At 39.7% G+C, this 13,275-nt stretch overlaps 2 protein-coding genes across 2 annotated transcripts; one reads left to right on the top strand and one right to left on the bottom strand.

Moving 5' to 3' along the window:
* Positions 1 to 1,672: 1,672 nt before the first annotated feature.
* On the top strand, positions 1,673 to 2,026 carry LOC135470721 (uncharacterized). Its single transcript, XM_064749757.1, has one exon. It carries the CDS (start codon positions 1,673 to 1,675, stop codon positions 2,024 to 2,026), a length of 354 nt encoding a protein of 117 aa, XP_064605827.1.
* Positions 2,027 to 7,201: 5,175 nt separating this feature from the next.
* Positions 7,202 to 12,098, bottom strand: LOC135471639 (glyoxalase domain-containing protein 5-like). Its single transcript, XM_064750944.1, has 4 exons — positions 11,773 to 12,098; positions 9,630 to 9,779; positions 7,921 to 8,076; positions 7,202 to 7,683 (listed from the first exon to the last, which is right to left on the bottom strand). Exons 1-4 carry the CDS (start codon positions 11,827 to 11,829, stop codon positions 7,561 to 7,563), a joined length of 486 nt encoding a protein of 161 aa, XP_064607014.1. The 5' UTR covers positions 11,830 to 12,098; the 3' UTR covers positions 7,202 to 7,560.
* Between the last annotated feature and the right edge of the window lie 1,177 nt (positions 12,099 to 13,275).

Genomic DNA, 13,275 nt, shown 5'->3' with positions numbered 1-13,275 from the left:
AGCAGGTACTTTCTGTTTTATAATGAAGTTCTAACATGCCAACACCTTGATTCATCACTTTACACACGCCGCATATCTGAGAACGCACTTGCAGTTGTACAGGATTTACAGACAAGTTCTAGTCGTGGTTTAATAAGTCAAACGTATAGAAACTGACAAGTATGAATGCAAATCTAGCAATGCCCTAGAACCAAATTCATATGAATCTCATGTAAAACGTTTTTATTTTATTTATTTATTTGATTGGTGTTTTACCCCGTACTCAAGAATATTTCACATATACGAAGGCGGCCAGCATTATAGTGGGAGGAAACCGGACAGAGCCCTGGGGAAACCCACGACCATCCGCATATTGCTGAAAGACCTTCCCACGTACGGCCAGAAAGGAAGCCAGCATGAGTTGGACTTGAACTCAAAACGGCCGCATTTGGTGAGTGGTTCGTTAACCTCCTCGGCCACGGCGGAGCCCTTTCCTACTTATGCCATGGTGGTAAGATATATATGTGCCCCATGAAACAACCGATCTTCTCGGCTTTACGAAAGGTTTGTCCCTTATGCAAATCTGCGTACCGTGAATAAATAATAAATATAGGTGTTACAGTGTATTTACGTTCCGTTTTTGTTTCAGATACTTGGAATTCCTTTGCGAGATAAGAACAGACAAGAATATCTCCCTACCCCAGGCAAAAGAGAACAGCAACAGATTGCTACTGGTTTTTTGAGAAAAATGAATACTACTTCTTCCTCACTAAAGAAAAGGATTCACACCCGTCCTTAATCCTAACTGAACGAAACAACTATATATTTAGTGGACGTTTACATTTTTAAGCTTTTTTGCATTGATCACAATTGCATTGATATTTTGATAGTTTGATATTTTAGCCTGACGAATATTGAACAAAAAAGAAAAAGAAAGAAATGAAAGTTTTCTGCCATGTACCAATGTATTAAACGTATATATATATATCTCTTATAAATCTCTCAGTTGTGAACATTTCGCGGCACGATGGCTTTTTCGCTATCGTCAAACTTTTCAATATTGGGTATGGAAATGGCCTGTAATCCAAAAAAAATTATTTCAATAAAATAAGAAGACATAGGAGAAAATAAAACGAGACAAAACAACTCACAAAAGAAAGATGTGTCACCGTATGTAGGGCTAAGACACCCGATACGCCTTATTTACGTGGCGGTAGCACTTTGGTGGCATGGCGACACGGTATGTGGACACACATAATGACTCCTCATCGTGATAGGGCTAACAACGTGGTAAAACTCCAAATATAGGGTTCCTCTTCGCTTAGCTATATGAGCCCGCCTCAACTATAACCTAGTTCGACCCAGTTACAGATTAGTCTTAACTGGGTAATTCATTCTAAAGTACCTTCTTGCCATATTGCTTTTCAATCGATATTGCGTGATCATCTGCATACTTGCTATTGCTGGCGGTGATGTAAAGCTAAATGTAGAGAGATACGCATGCGGTGTAAGGAGTATGGCCCTACATATGTTGGATATATCGTGCTTCTCTTATCTCAACATACAGTGACGTCATTCTTTTGGGGGTCGACGCGTCGCGTATTTTATGTTACTCAGGTGAAGTCCAGTATTTGGCTTATCCTACCACAGTTTAACCTTGCTGGGTTATTGTGTCGTGCCTATATCTCCAGAGATGGCGGACAGCAAGTCTTCTCTAACCAACCTGTACAATTCTAAAGTTGTCACGGCAGAGAAAATGCAACGTCCTCTGCAGGGTTCTCTGGGACTGAAGGGCGTGCCCCACCAAGGGGTTCGTGTCACTACAGAGAGCGGGGATCAGTGGCTCGTTCACAAGACCAAAGGCCAGGGGTCCAGTGACACAGTGGTGACCGATGCCAGGCACATGAGCTCTGCCTGGAATGTCGTCGACAAGAAGGACATCAGTGGTGGGCGGTCCGTAGGTGACTATGTGGCTGCAGGGGGGACGAAGTACAATGTTGTCACCAATAACTGCTTGGATGCCACGCGCCGGATGATGCAGCAGTAGGCCGAGTATAAGGTCAGTTAAAATGAGTCGATAAACTCGAATACACAGTTAGTCGCATATTTTCGTTACTTTCGCTGCCCACAGTGTGAGTCAACTGTAAACGAAAATGAAACTAACTACCATCTTGTTCATATCATGAGACTACCACAGTTTGTATGAGGGACCCTTATCGCTTAGCGCTGTACAATTTGTTGAAATCGAAAGTGAATTATTTTAATGGTTTTTTCCGTTATTATGCAACTGTCTATCTAAAGAGTGTTCTATGGTGTATGTAATTGTAACATGTAAATAGCTAATTATGCTATAGTGTCTTTGTTAGCGTCAGTTTGGTATATGTGCCTTTAGTTCTAAGCACACGTTTGGGTTTCTACATGCCATCGTTAATACCTCTACTGGCGTGTAGTAATACACTACCTTCGAGCTATTGTTATCAGACCGCTATGTTTTAACACTGAAGAACATAAAGTAGTCCGTCATTTCGCGACAGGGACAATCTTGTCATTTCTTAACATTGTCAGAATAGCTAAAACTTTTTTCATGTAGAGGTATATCTGCCACTAGACGCGAGGTAGTGACTTTATTTGTCATACTTAAACTAATAATATCTTGAAGCATGGCTTCTTACTGTGTAACGAATTTTGCAGCGTTTTGCCTCACCACCTCGTGCTCATCATATAGCTTAATATCTTCATTTCATCGATAAATCACCTCATCATTTACAAAGAACGAGTTATAGGTTAAATAAACCCATAGCTTCCAGGCATACAGGAAGTGAAGCAGTGCGCCGTGGAACTAGATTCACGTGCAACTAGTGTAAAACTCCAGTCCGAGGTTGCTCCGACGTAAGGTTTCAAATTTTGTTCGGCCAAGAATGGCCCCAAGCCAACGTCAGCGTGCGCTCCATCAGTTTGTCAAGGTGTTTGAGACAAAAGCTTTACGGTGTGCTTTACGGTGGTGTGGGACCATCCTTGGTTGAACAAATATTTGCCAAACGTAACGCCGTGTTATCAGGACACGTTGTGAACAGTTATCTTAACTAAATTCCATTCTTATTCGTATTTATACAATTTTATTTTCGAGAATACCAGCACAAGGAGCAATATATGTGCTTATTTTTATACGATTTTATCCATTACATAACTAGATGTTATAGCGATTTTGTCCGTCTGTCCGTCTGTATTCGTGTCCGATATATTTCTAATTGTTTTTCACGTGCAGTTTTAATTTTTGATGGCTACAAAGGTACTGAGGTGATGATATGTCACGAATCACATTCGTCCGTGTCCACGGTTGCCATGGTAACCAGACCACCACCATTTTCCCTTTATATACCATATACTATATAAATAGATATGATTTCGTGTTCGGGATACAATTAAACTACAGCTGTTTTCGTATTCAATTTTAATCCTAGGTGAATGTTTTGATGTAGAGGGGACGATGTGTCGGGAATCATATTTGTCCATTTTCACCGGCCCCGATTGCACACTTGGTAGAGCGTCCGCTTCGGGGACGGTAGATCAAGGGTCAGTCATGGGTCGGGTCACACCTAAGACCTTAAAAGAGGAAGTTGTAACTTCCTCGCTTGGCGTTTAGCATGAAGGGGATAGTGCAACGGCTGTTGACCCATATCAGTATAATGGCTCGGGCGGGGCCGCTTACTTGCCTTCGGTAAGGCGTCTCAGTAAATTAATTTTTGGTGGATCGATTCAAAGATAAACAGATGAATTAGTGTCGCTAGTCTCATTTGTCCATTTCTGCTATGGCTATGGTAACCAGATTGCTATTTCATTGATATCTATTCAATTTATTTATTTATTTATTGGATGGGTGTTTTACGAATATTTCAAGAATATTTCACTTATACGACGGCGGTCAGCATTATGGTGGGTGGAAACCGAACAGAGCCCGAGGGAAACCCACGACCATCCGCAGGTTGCTGACATGAGCCAGCATGAGCTGGACTTGAACTCACAGTGACTGTATTGTTGAGAGACTCCTGGGTCATTACGCTGCGCTGGCGCGCTAACCAACTGAGCCACGGAGGCCCCCTATCTATTCTATGGTTAAGCATAAACTTCGTGTCCGGTCTACCACTCAAATTGTTTTCCATATTCAAATTTAATTCTTGGTGAATACTTAGATAGAAAAGTGACGATGTGGCGGGACTTAAATTTGTCCATTTTCGGCATAGCCATGGTAACAACGTGCCATCATCCCCACCTATATTACATATAAAGATATGATTTCTTATCCGGGTTACAACTGCCTTTGTTAACCACGTGCAGTTCTAATTTTGGGTGGATATATAGATACAAATGTGACGATATGTCGCGACTGACATTTGTCTAGTTCGCGGTTGTCATGGTAACCAGATTGCCTTTTCTCTGATATCTACAATATAGGTTGACATTAACTTGTGTCCTGGCTAAAGCTTCAATTGTTTTGCAGTTTTGATTTTTGGTTGATGTATAGGGCCTACGTAAAAACAAATCTATTTGTATATTGTGTTCACGCGAACTCTTGTTTTATGTCACACAAATTGGGAGTGCTGGTCAGAAAATTACCCAATGTCGGTGGTTTATTCCAGGCTGACCGCTCTATATATTTATCTATTTGACTGATGTTTTACAGTGAATAAGTTTTAAGTATGACGTTAAACATCACCTGATATAAATCTCTATACCTTTCGAAAAGCATTCCTTTGACTGATACATAGTTCATTTAGTCTGGTGTGATATGAATGAGTGGGGTGCAACGAGGAGGTAAAACCTTAAGCAAATCAGAGTACATGTAGGCCTGACTACATTAATATATGAACATCAGTCAAAAAAAAATGCGTCAGTTGGTGTTCACGCGCATGTCCAATTACAGGCACAAAGTTGATTGTCTTTAAGCGCCATATACTCAGAAATTCCACACTTACGCCATGGCGGTCAGATAAACATGCCTTCAGCTGGTGTTCATACACATGTTCTATTATATATATACTTATTGTATTGTTAGATGTTATACTTTCCCACTTATGCCATGTTGGTAAGATATATCTGTGACCATATTTAACAACCTATCTACGACAAATCACTGAAGAAATTGGCCCGGTTTTACGAAAGGTTTTTCGCTTACGCAAATTTGCGAACAGTGAATAAATAGGTGTTTCGTTTTCATTTCAGATATGCGGAATTCTTTTGCGGGATGAGTTAACAACAGACAAGAATATCTCCCCACCCCACGCATCAGCAAAAAACAGCTTCTGTATGAAGACTCAACAGATTATTACCGCTTTTTGAGAATAGTGTATCTTACTATTTTTTAACTTAGGAAAATGATTCACGCCCTTCATTAATCCTAACTGAACGAAATAACGATCGCGATATACTTACTGGACGTATATTTTGAGTTTGTTGCATTGATCAAAATAAAGGGTTACAAAATAAAGGGATCAAAATAAAGTGTTAACTATGTATCTTAGATAAGTATAGCTTATTTTGCGTTTTTTTTTTCTATTTTGTCCTTATTATTAATATTTTCATTTCGTTGAGGAATACTGAACAAAAAAAAAGAATTAACGTTTTCTTTTCCAAACGTATTAGATATATGCGCTAGTTATGAATTTTTCAACTGTGAATATTTCCAGTCACATACGTTGTCTTTGCTGCTTACATCAAACCTTTCAGTGTTGGTAATGGAGAAAAAAAAATACAAAAAAATCCTTTCAATAAAAATGAGAAAATGCAGAATTCGTCTCTTGTAAAACAGTGTTCTTGGTCTATGTTGATTTGTACAGCATGCATTTAAATATTGGATACATATATATATGGAGGTCTCTGTGATCAAGTGGTTAGTGGGTCAGTGCAGCACAATGACCCAAAAGCCGCTCACAAATGCGGTCGCTGTCATTTCAGCTCATGATGGCTTCCTCTCAGCTCGTTTGAAGGTCTGGGCAACAACATGCGGATAGTCGTGTGTTTCCACTTGGGCCTGTTCTACAAAACTTACTTAGTTTTGCAAGGTTGGATAGTTGGGTTAGCGCGGGTCATTTAGCCAACTACACTAAGCAGACTTCAACAAAAAGGCGAAAAAGTCGTAAACTACAACAGAAATATAACTGGCCTACTACTTAGCCTGCTGAGCACAGTCCCCTGTACTGACGCTCTGTAGCAATCTGAATGGTTGAATCAGTGGTCATGTTTTAATAGCTTCACAATATAAATAAATAAATGTAATCATTGTGTATAAATATAAAAAAAAACTATTTTTTTTATTTCTGTTTTTGGTGCAGACTGTAAACAAAGGGAGATAACTTCAATAACTCGCTGACAAGAATTTTTCAGTTACGCAATAAATTTGAAAACGATCAGATTTATGTGGAACAAACCGGAGTACCCGGTGTAAATTACTGACCTTTGGAAAATTAATGACGAACTTTCCCACATGTGGCGTGCAGACGTCAACGAATATTAGAATGCGCAAACGGTCACATTCGTGTCGTGGACCCTTTTTTGTCATCATGACCCCTACAAGCAGGGAAAGCGGAGGATGATGGTGCTAAGGCAGGAAAAATCGGCATATAAATACGAAACGCGAAGTGGTAAATTAAACTTTGCTCTGGAAAGCTACGGTTGCAGGGTTGTTTTGATAGGGAGAGGCAAAGGGGACTCTGAGAGAGCCGTGTGAGAGTCGGATATGGGCCGGTGCCATGGTAACCGTCATTGGCAACTGACCATGACATTGTAGAGCTAAAGGTACAAATGCCAAATATTTAAAGATGGAGAAATATTCAGTAATAAAATAAAATAAAATAAAATAAAATAAAATGTTCAATATTTTTCGATCATTCTTTCAGAGAAGAAGACATTTGACAACAATTTTTGTATGGTGGGTATTTGGGAACCTCTCTTAGTATAAATATTAAGAAGATCTGGCACATGTTTAAGAAATATATTTGCACTGGTTTTTTTTTTCCTCAGCTAACAAATGTGTATAACCTAAGTGTGGATCGTATTTAAATTTTTAATATATTCATACATATTATCACAATTCAGATTAAATGTATGTGTTTGGATATAAACAAGAAATTTCCATTCAAATAAATTTATTACACATAATTCGCAACCTTACTTACAGCATTCTTAAGCAACGACGATTTATGCCCAGACGTTTCCCGAGCACCCAACATACAAAAACATTTTCAAATACCCTCTTCTCATGAAAGAAAAGGTCTAAAAAACATCATAACTGTTGTCTCGCCCATGCGTCTGATTTTGGCATCAATTGTATGCTTTCTTCTCCTTTAAACTTGGCTAAAATCAGGGCAGTACAGACCACAGGCGCAATGACTGTAATCCAGTAATAATATTCCTTTATTCAGGTAAGAAAATGCCACATGGTCTTTGGCTATTGTATCGTTTAGCACAAAAACGTTCGCTCACTTCCCGAGATGCTGTCCGTCACTGATAGTTTGGCACAGTGCCAAGAACCTTGTTATCAGCAGTGTTGTATCTTACAGTAAATTTCACCCAATTACAGTTCATTTACTCTTCGTAATTTGAAACCTCTATGAGGTTGTGGTCCGGGTCCCGGAAGTACACAGATGTTATAGGCCCCTTGGCTCCGGTTCGCGGAACTGGTCCTTCTTCAATGGTAACGTTGCATGCCTGATGGAAAGTAAGACACATGTTTTTCTTTAACAGAAGAACAATTATCAACGACATGTCGTCTGCTGGAAGAGTGGTGCTCATGAAGGGCGCTTTACAAGAATATTTATGGTTGTACAGCCTGGAATGTACAGCCTGGAAAAAAAATCACAAAACATTCATATCTCTCTCAAGTAATGACTTTTTGGATTGGTGGTGTGACGAACTGGAGTCGGGGCATCATAAAATGTAGCCTACCTTCAAATGGTCGATGACGTCACTGATTTTTGTTTTGGTGATGAAACAAACGTCAGCAGATCCCGGCTGAGGCCAATGAGCTTTGGGCTCTAGTTCATTCCCGTGTTCGTGCAAGTTTATTTTCTGTGATCCGAAGTTCAGAGCTTTCCTGGAACCCTGTGAATAATACGTCAATCCGATCATGTATGTACCAAATATTCACCTTTGTTCAAATAATCAAATAATATCACTAAAGTCGAGAACACCATTTCATGCTACTGATATAGGCAAAGGATTATGCGACTTGGTTTGGCCATGTTTACAAAGCTCCCTATAGTGGGCAAACTCCCTATATGGGGAAATGGGGACCTCCATAGCCATGCTAGATAGCTCGCCTGCGTGGAGCAATGACCCAGGAGCCTCTCACCAATGTGGTCGCTTTGAGCCCATTTCACATTTCTTCCTTTCTGTCACCAATCTGCGGATGGTCGTGGGATTCCCCTGATTTCCTCCCACCATAATGCTGGCTGCGGTCGTGTAAGTGAAATATTCTTGAGTATGGCGTAAAATTTTATTTATTCGTTTATTTAATTGGTGTTTTACGCCATACTCAAGAATATTTCACTTATACGACGGCGGCCAGCATTATGGTGAGAGGAAACCAGGCAGAGCCCGGAAGAAATGCACGACCACCCGCAGGTTGCCGGAAGATCTTCCTGTGTACTACCGGCGAGGAAGCCAGCATGAGCCGTACGGCGTACAACACCAATAAAATAAATAAATAAATAAATATATGGGGCAATAAGACGTCTCTGTGAATGATAGAATGAACTGATTATGGCTTAACGCTACGTTGGCTTTATTTTAGCCATATCATGGCGAGAACATGCTTGAACCAGATATCGTCGATTCTACATAGGGTCTATTCTCTTTTAGGACAACTTGATATGTAAATTTCCCCATATATACGAAATCTGACAGACTGGAGTAAATTACTGCCCATCTCAAGAAACGTGACAAACTTGCTGACATAAAGTCGAGACCTGGATTTGAACCTGTGACCAACCTTGTCAGAAGCAGGTCAGTATCGGCGGGAACAACGCGTTAGCCGTGCTGTCCAATTTATGATGCCAGAAATCCATTACCTGAAAGAATGTAAATTCCCTATAGCTAGTCTCCACGACACAGTGCACATGTTACTTCATCTGTAGAAGCTCGCGCCACCTGGTGGAGAAGTAAACGGCTACTACAAGAACTGGCCACACCTTGAAATCGAAACTCCTTATTTAAAAACTACGATTTCGATAATCATTGTTGGTATGCCGTTACAAACCCATTGATTACTATTATACTTCCAAGCAACTGTAAGACAATCACTATCAAAGACATTGTTGTCCTTTTACAAAACTCTACGCTGTTTTTTTTTTAAAGTCTACTTCGGTGCAACCGCGTTTGGATCCCACCATGCATCAGCCGTTTCTCAAAAGTTAGCTGCGCAATGGAGTGAAAAAAAATATTCATGGACTGCGCAGATACATCACATAATATGTTAGAGGTGAAAGTGAAGTGTAATGTGCCGTGGAGAATAGCTATAGAGAAGTTGCATACTTCTAGGTAGTGGACTTCTGATAATACTCGTACAAGATGATTGCATCTAGCAACACCCATTGGGTGTGGCCCATGCATATATCTAACCAACTGCAAGTCTTTGCATCACTTCATCCACGTACCTTAAAAGTGACCTCGTCCATGCCTAAAACATTACGGTAGAAATCTATGGTTTTGTTCACATCTTTCACAGTTAACACGAAATGATCTAGGCGGTCGACAGAAAAAGCAGATCGTGGACGCGATTGGAATTCGGATCTTGAAATAGCATTCTGCGGAAAGAAACATTATGGCATTAAGTTACGCTAACAAAGAAAGAAAAAGATATTAATTTTGGAAAGTTTTACTTCGTCTATAATTTTAAAAGTAACACCTACATGTAGATAAACTTTCTTACGATGCACGACAATATTTCTTTACAGTCGTACAGAAAACGTCTCAACAGCCATATAGACACATCTAAGCACTGATAAAACGGACACATCAGCGTTTTCATAAAGTAAAACTTACCATGGTTAATACTTCTTATGCAGCGGTTTCGGCTATACAGTCATCAAGCCATAAACATTATCTCGTATATGAGCGCGTATACAATATAATGTTGGCTTTCACAGGCAGTGTAGTTCTCAGGTATTGAACAATACATCAGCTTCATAGGCCTTATTTACTTTCCATCGACGAAATAAATATATGCTCTCGGATTTGACCTCACGGGCAGCGAAATGCGGCAACATGCTCTATATATACATCTGGCCGGCGTGTATGTATATGTGCCTGGGCATATAACAGGCCATCTATCAGTATTTGGGGGCGAGAAATGGGATGTCTTATGTGTATCAGTATCAACACACAGTTTATAAGCTATTCAAACTAGTCCCATTCGGAGTGCCAAAGGTTGATGATGGGAAAAGGGCGACATCCTTTCAACAGGTCTCCAAACCTATATTTATTTCATTAACTGGTGCTTTATACGCTGTGGGTCAGCTCAGGATTAATACACTTATATAATAATGAGTGCTTACTGACACCCTCACCTTACTTAAAGCTGCGACGGAACCATGCAGTGTGGGATCTCATTGACCTCAAAGGATATAGAAGCTATAGTGGACTTGCGACAAAAGCCGTTAAAACAAGCCACTTGGTTAGCCAGGACATCGTTTTAAATAATACATGTATTTATATAAATGTATTTCTATTTTACGTGTTATACGCACTTGACTGCAAGATTACATTTGTTTTCTAATTAGAGTATAACTATACAACATTGCCCGAACGCACATTTTCGTACAGGCGTACATTGCGCCTTTTTTAATGCACCATGCAGTTCGAACGTGTGTAAAATTTGTGCTTCACACAAGGACTAGGTGACATTTCATTTAATAAACAGACTAGAATTCCGGGTTGAAAATAAATCGATTGTGCGTGATTTATAAAAGCATCAGTAATAATTAGGGAACATTTCTTTAATAAGGCTTTTTTAACGAGAGTCAGTCCAGATTGCCATGCACGTGATTATTTATTTGACTTATTTCGTTTCACCTCGTCAAATATATGAGAAGTTGCGATATGTAAAATGTCGGATAAGAGCAGCCGGGAGTTGGGTTCGAACCCGCGACGTCTTTGTTCATGTTAGAACTGCTGCGGGTCCGTATAAGCAGCCGGCAAAATACAGTTCCCTCAATTTACTTTTGTACCTTTTGTACAGAAGTTGACACCAGTGGTTATCTTCTCCCTCAGAATAATACGTGTAACCCTTGAACTTCACGGAACGTTAATGTGTGTGACATACACTTACAGTGTATCCCAGATATCATGATTTAGGTATACCATGTGTTGTATTTTTGATGCGCTTTAACACCTTGTCGCGCTTTCGAAATGACGTTTATGTTTGTGAATTTCACAATAACGGGCTAAATCTACATGTAGCATCGCATAAAGGCCTATACATAATCCCTTTATGGCTTAACAGTCTAATTCAGGTTACGGGAAACAAGGGAAGTAAGTGTGTTAACAAAGTTGCGTCCCTTGTCACTCATACATGCTCCGTACATTCTTGGCTGAAATTGTTTATGTGCCGTTTTGAATTCTTTGGTTGTTATTTTCTTAACTCCTAATTTTCCTGTTATTCCTGTGTGAAGATTAAAATCCGCTATGTTGATCTGCAAATACTCCAGATCATATCGCTTTGTAGAAAACTATTTGGGAAAAACGGCAGAGTAATTAGACGGACACCTTTACGATGCCCTGCGAGGAGATTGGACTTACAATCAACATACTTCTTCCCGGACCACATAGTCGCCTAGATAGCGTCTGGAAGAGCATTTTGGGCTGTGAATCTTGAGTCGGCTTTCACTGTTAGTCCCAGTAATACACGATCTTATCGTTATGTAGTCCTGTCGATATATTGTGTACCCCCCGTCAGATAAAAGCTTTCCTCGTTGACTTCTCCAGGTAACCCAGTCTAGTCTACGTTCCCTCCGTCCTCACCAGCCTAAAGGTGAAGCTCACCCTCGCTTAGAGCAGTACGTGACTTGCACTGGTTTGCCTTGTGAGCTGTAGTTGGTCTTTTTAATCCCTGTGAAAACATGACCAGGAAGTCCACACACATCACCAGATAAATTATTGTTCTGCATGGGTTGTCTCCCCTGATTAATCAAATTTAAAGGATGGCTGCATGACTTGTATTTGCGCAGTTTGATGCCGCCTTCGATCAGATAAAGTACTGTTGTCGTAATTGTTTTTAATATTTTTTTCTTTCACAAAGGTTTAGAAATATTTACGTCATTTTATGCGTGCCGGACTGTACGGTGGAATTCATTCGTACCGCATGTATCATGTTTGAAGTCTGGGCCAACATATGGGCTTTACATGTATGTAAAAGTTCGAACATTTGTATGTTTATATTAGCGTGAATGTTGTTAAATCATTGTACATTATGATTTGCTAATGTTTTAAAATTCGCCAGGATGATAAACCAGAGCACTACGGAAGCTGAGCATGAATACTATAATTTTAATTGACCTACTCCAAAAAATTAATTTATGCCTTACCAGTACCCAAATTATATTATATTTCTAACCTGTTTTAAAGGAACTGGAATTTTACTCCCAGACGACATTAATCTCTGAGGTGCCAAAATAATAACTAACCGCCATAAAACGTTATTTCTACGCATACAGAACTACAGTGCAAAGTCTGTGAAATTAATTTATGCCGGTATAAAACACTTTAATCTGTACACAAATTTAACCCGCATACATCTTAATTTAAATTTATTTTTACCTACATATAGAAGTTAGTTTAATCACAGGCATGACTGGGATAAAACTATGTGCACAGCTTAATCGTAATTTGGTCCGTTTCCTCCGGCCAAAATGCTTGCCGCCTTCGTATCAGTTAAATATTGTTGAGTACGGCGTAAAACACCAATCAAATAAATAAATATTTCCTTTCATTACGTTTAGTGCCTACAAGAGTATTGTCCCTTTGTTGGATCCTATATTGTTACACCCAACAACCAAACGGTAGAGTCAGCATCGGTTTCCATTTAGGCTGAAAGAATTCCACATCAGCCTTCCAGTAATTCATCTCCACTATTTTGTTTTTGTCATGCTGTTTAGCCATCTCCCTCTCTAAATCGTACCAAGTCTAACATGATAGCCAAGTGAATCCTAACTAGATGATCCCCTGAAATCGTGATACATTGCTGCTGGATAAACTGGCATCTTTTTCACCTTCACATTTCTCCTCAAACATTAGGGCCTACTT

This window comes from Liolophura sinensis, chromosome 7 (assembly GCF_032854445.1).
Source record: "Liolophura sinensis isolate JHLJ2023 chromosome 7, CUHK_Ljap_v2, whole genome shotgun sequence".
Lineage (NCBI taxonomy): Eukaryota > Metazoa > Mollusca > Polyplacophora > Chitonida > Chitonidae > Liolophura > Liolophura sinensis.
This window is presented reverse-complemented; position numbering and strand designations above follow the sequence as displayed.

Excerpts from the sequence above, each read along its gene's own strand:
- LOC135470721 (XM_064749757.1), top strand. The coding sequence starts at position 1,673 with ATGGCGGACAGCAAGTCTTCTCTAACCAACCTGTACAATTCTAAAGTT.
- LOC135471639 (XM_064750944.1), bottom strand. The coding sequence starts at position 11,829 with ATGCTCTTCCAGACGCTATCTAGGCGACTATGTGGTCCGGGAAGAAGT. Across the intron at positions 9,780-11,772 it reads CGGGAAGAAGTATGTTGATT|AATGCTATTTCAAGATCCGA; the intron begins GTAAGTCCAATC and ends TTCTTTCCGCAG. Across the intron at positions 7,684-7,920 it reads ACGTCATCGACCATTTGAAG|GCATGCAACGTTACCATTGA; the intron begins GTAGGCTACATT and ends ACTTTCCATCAG.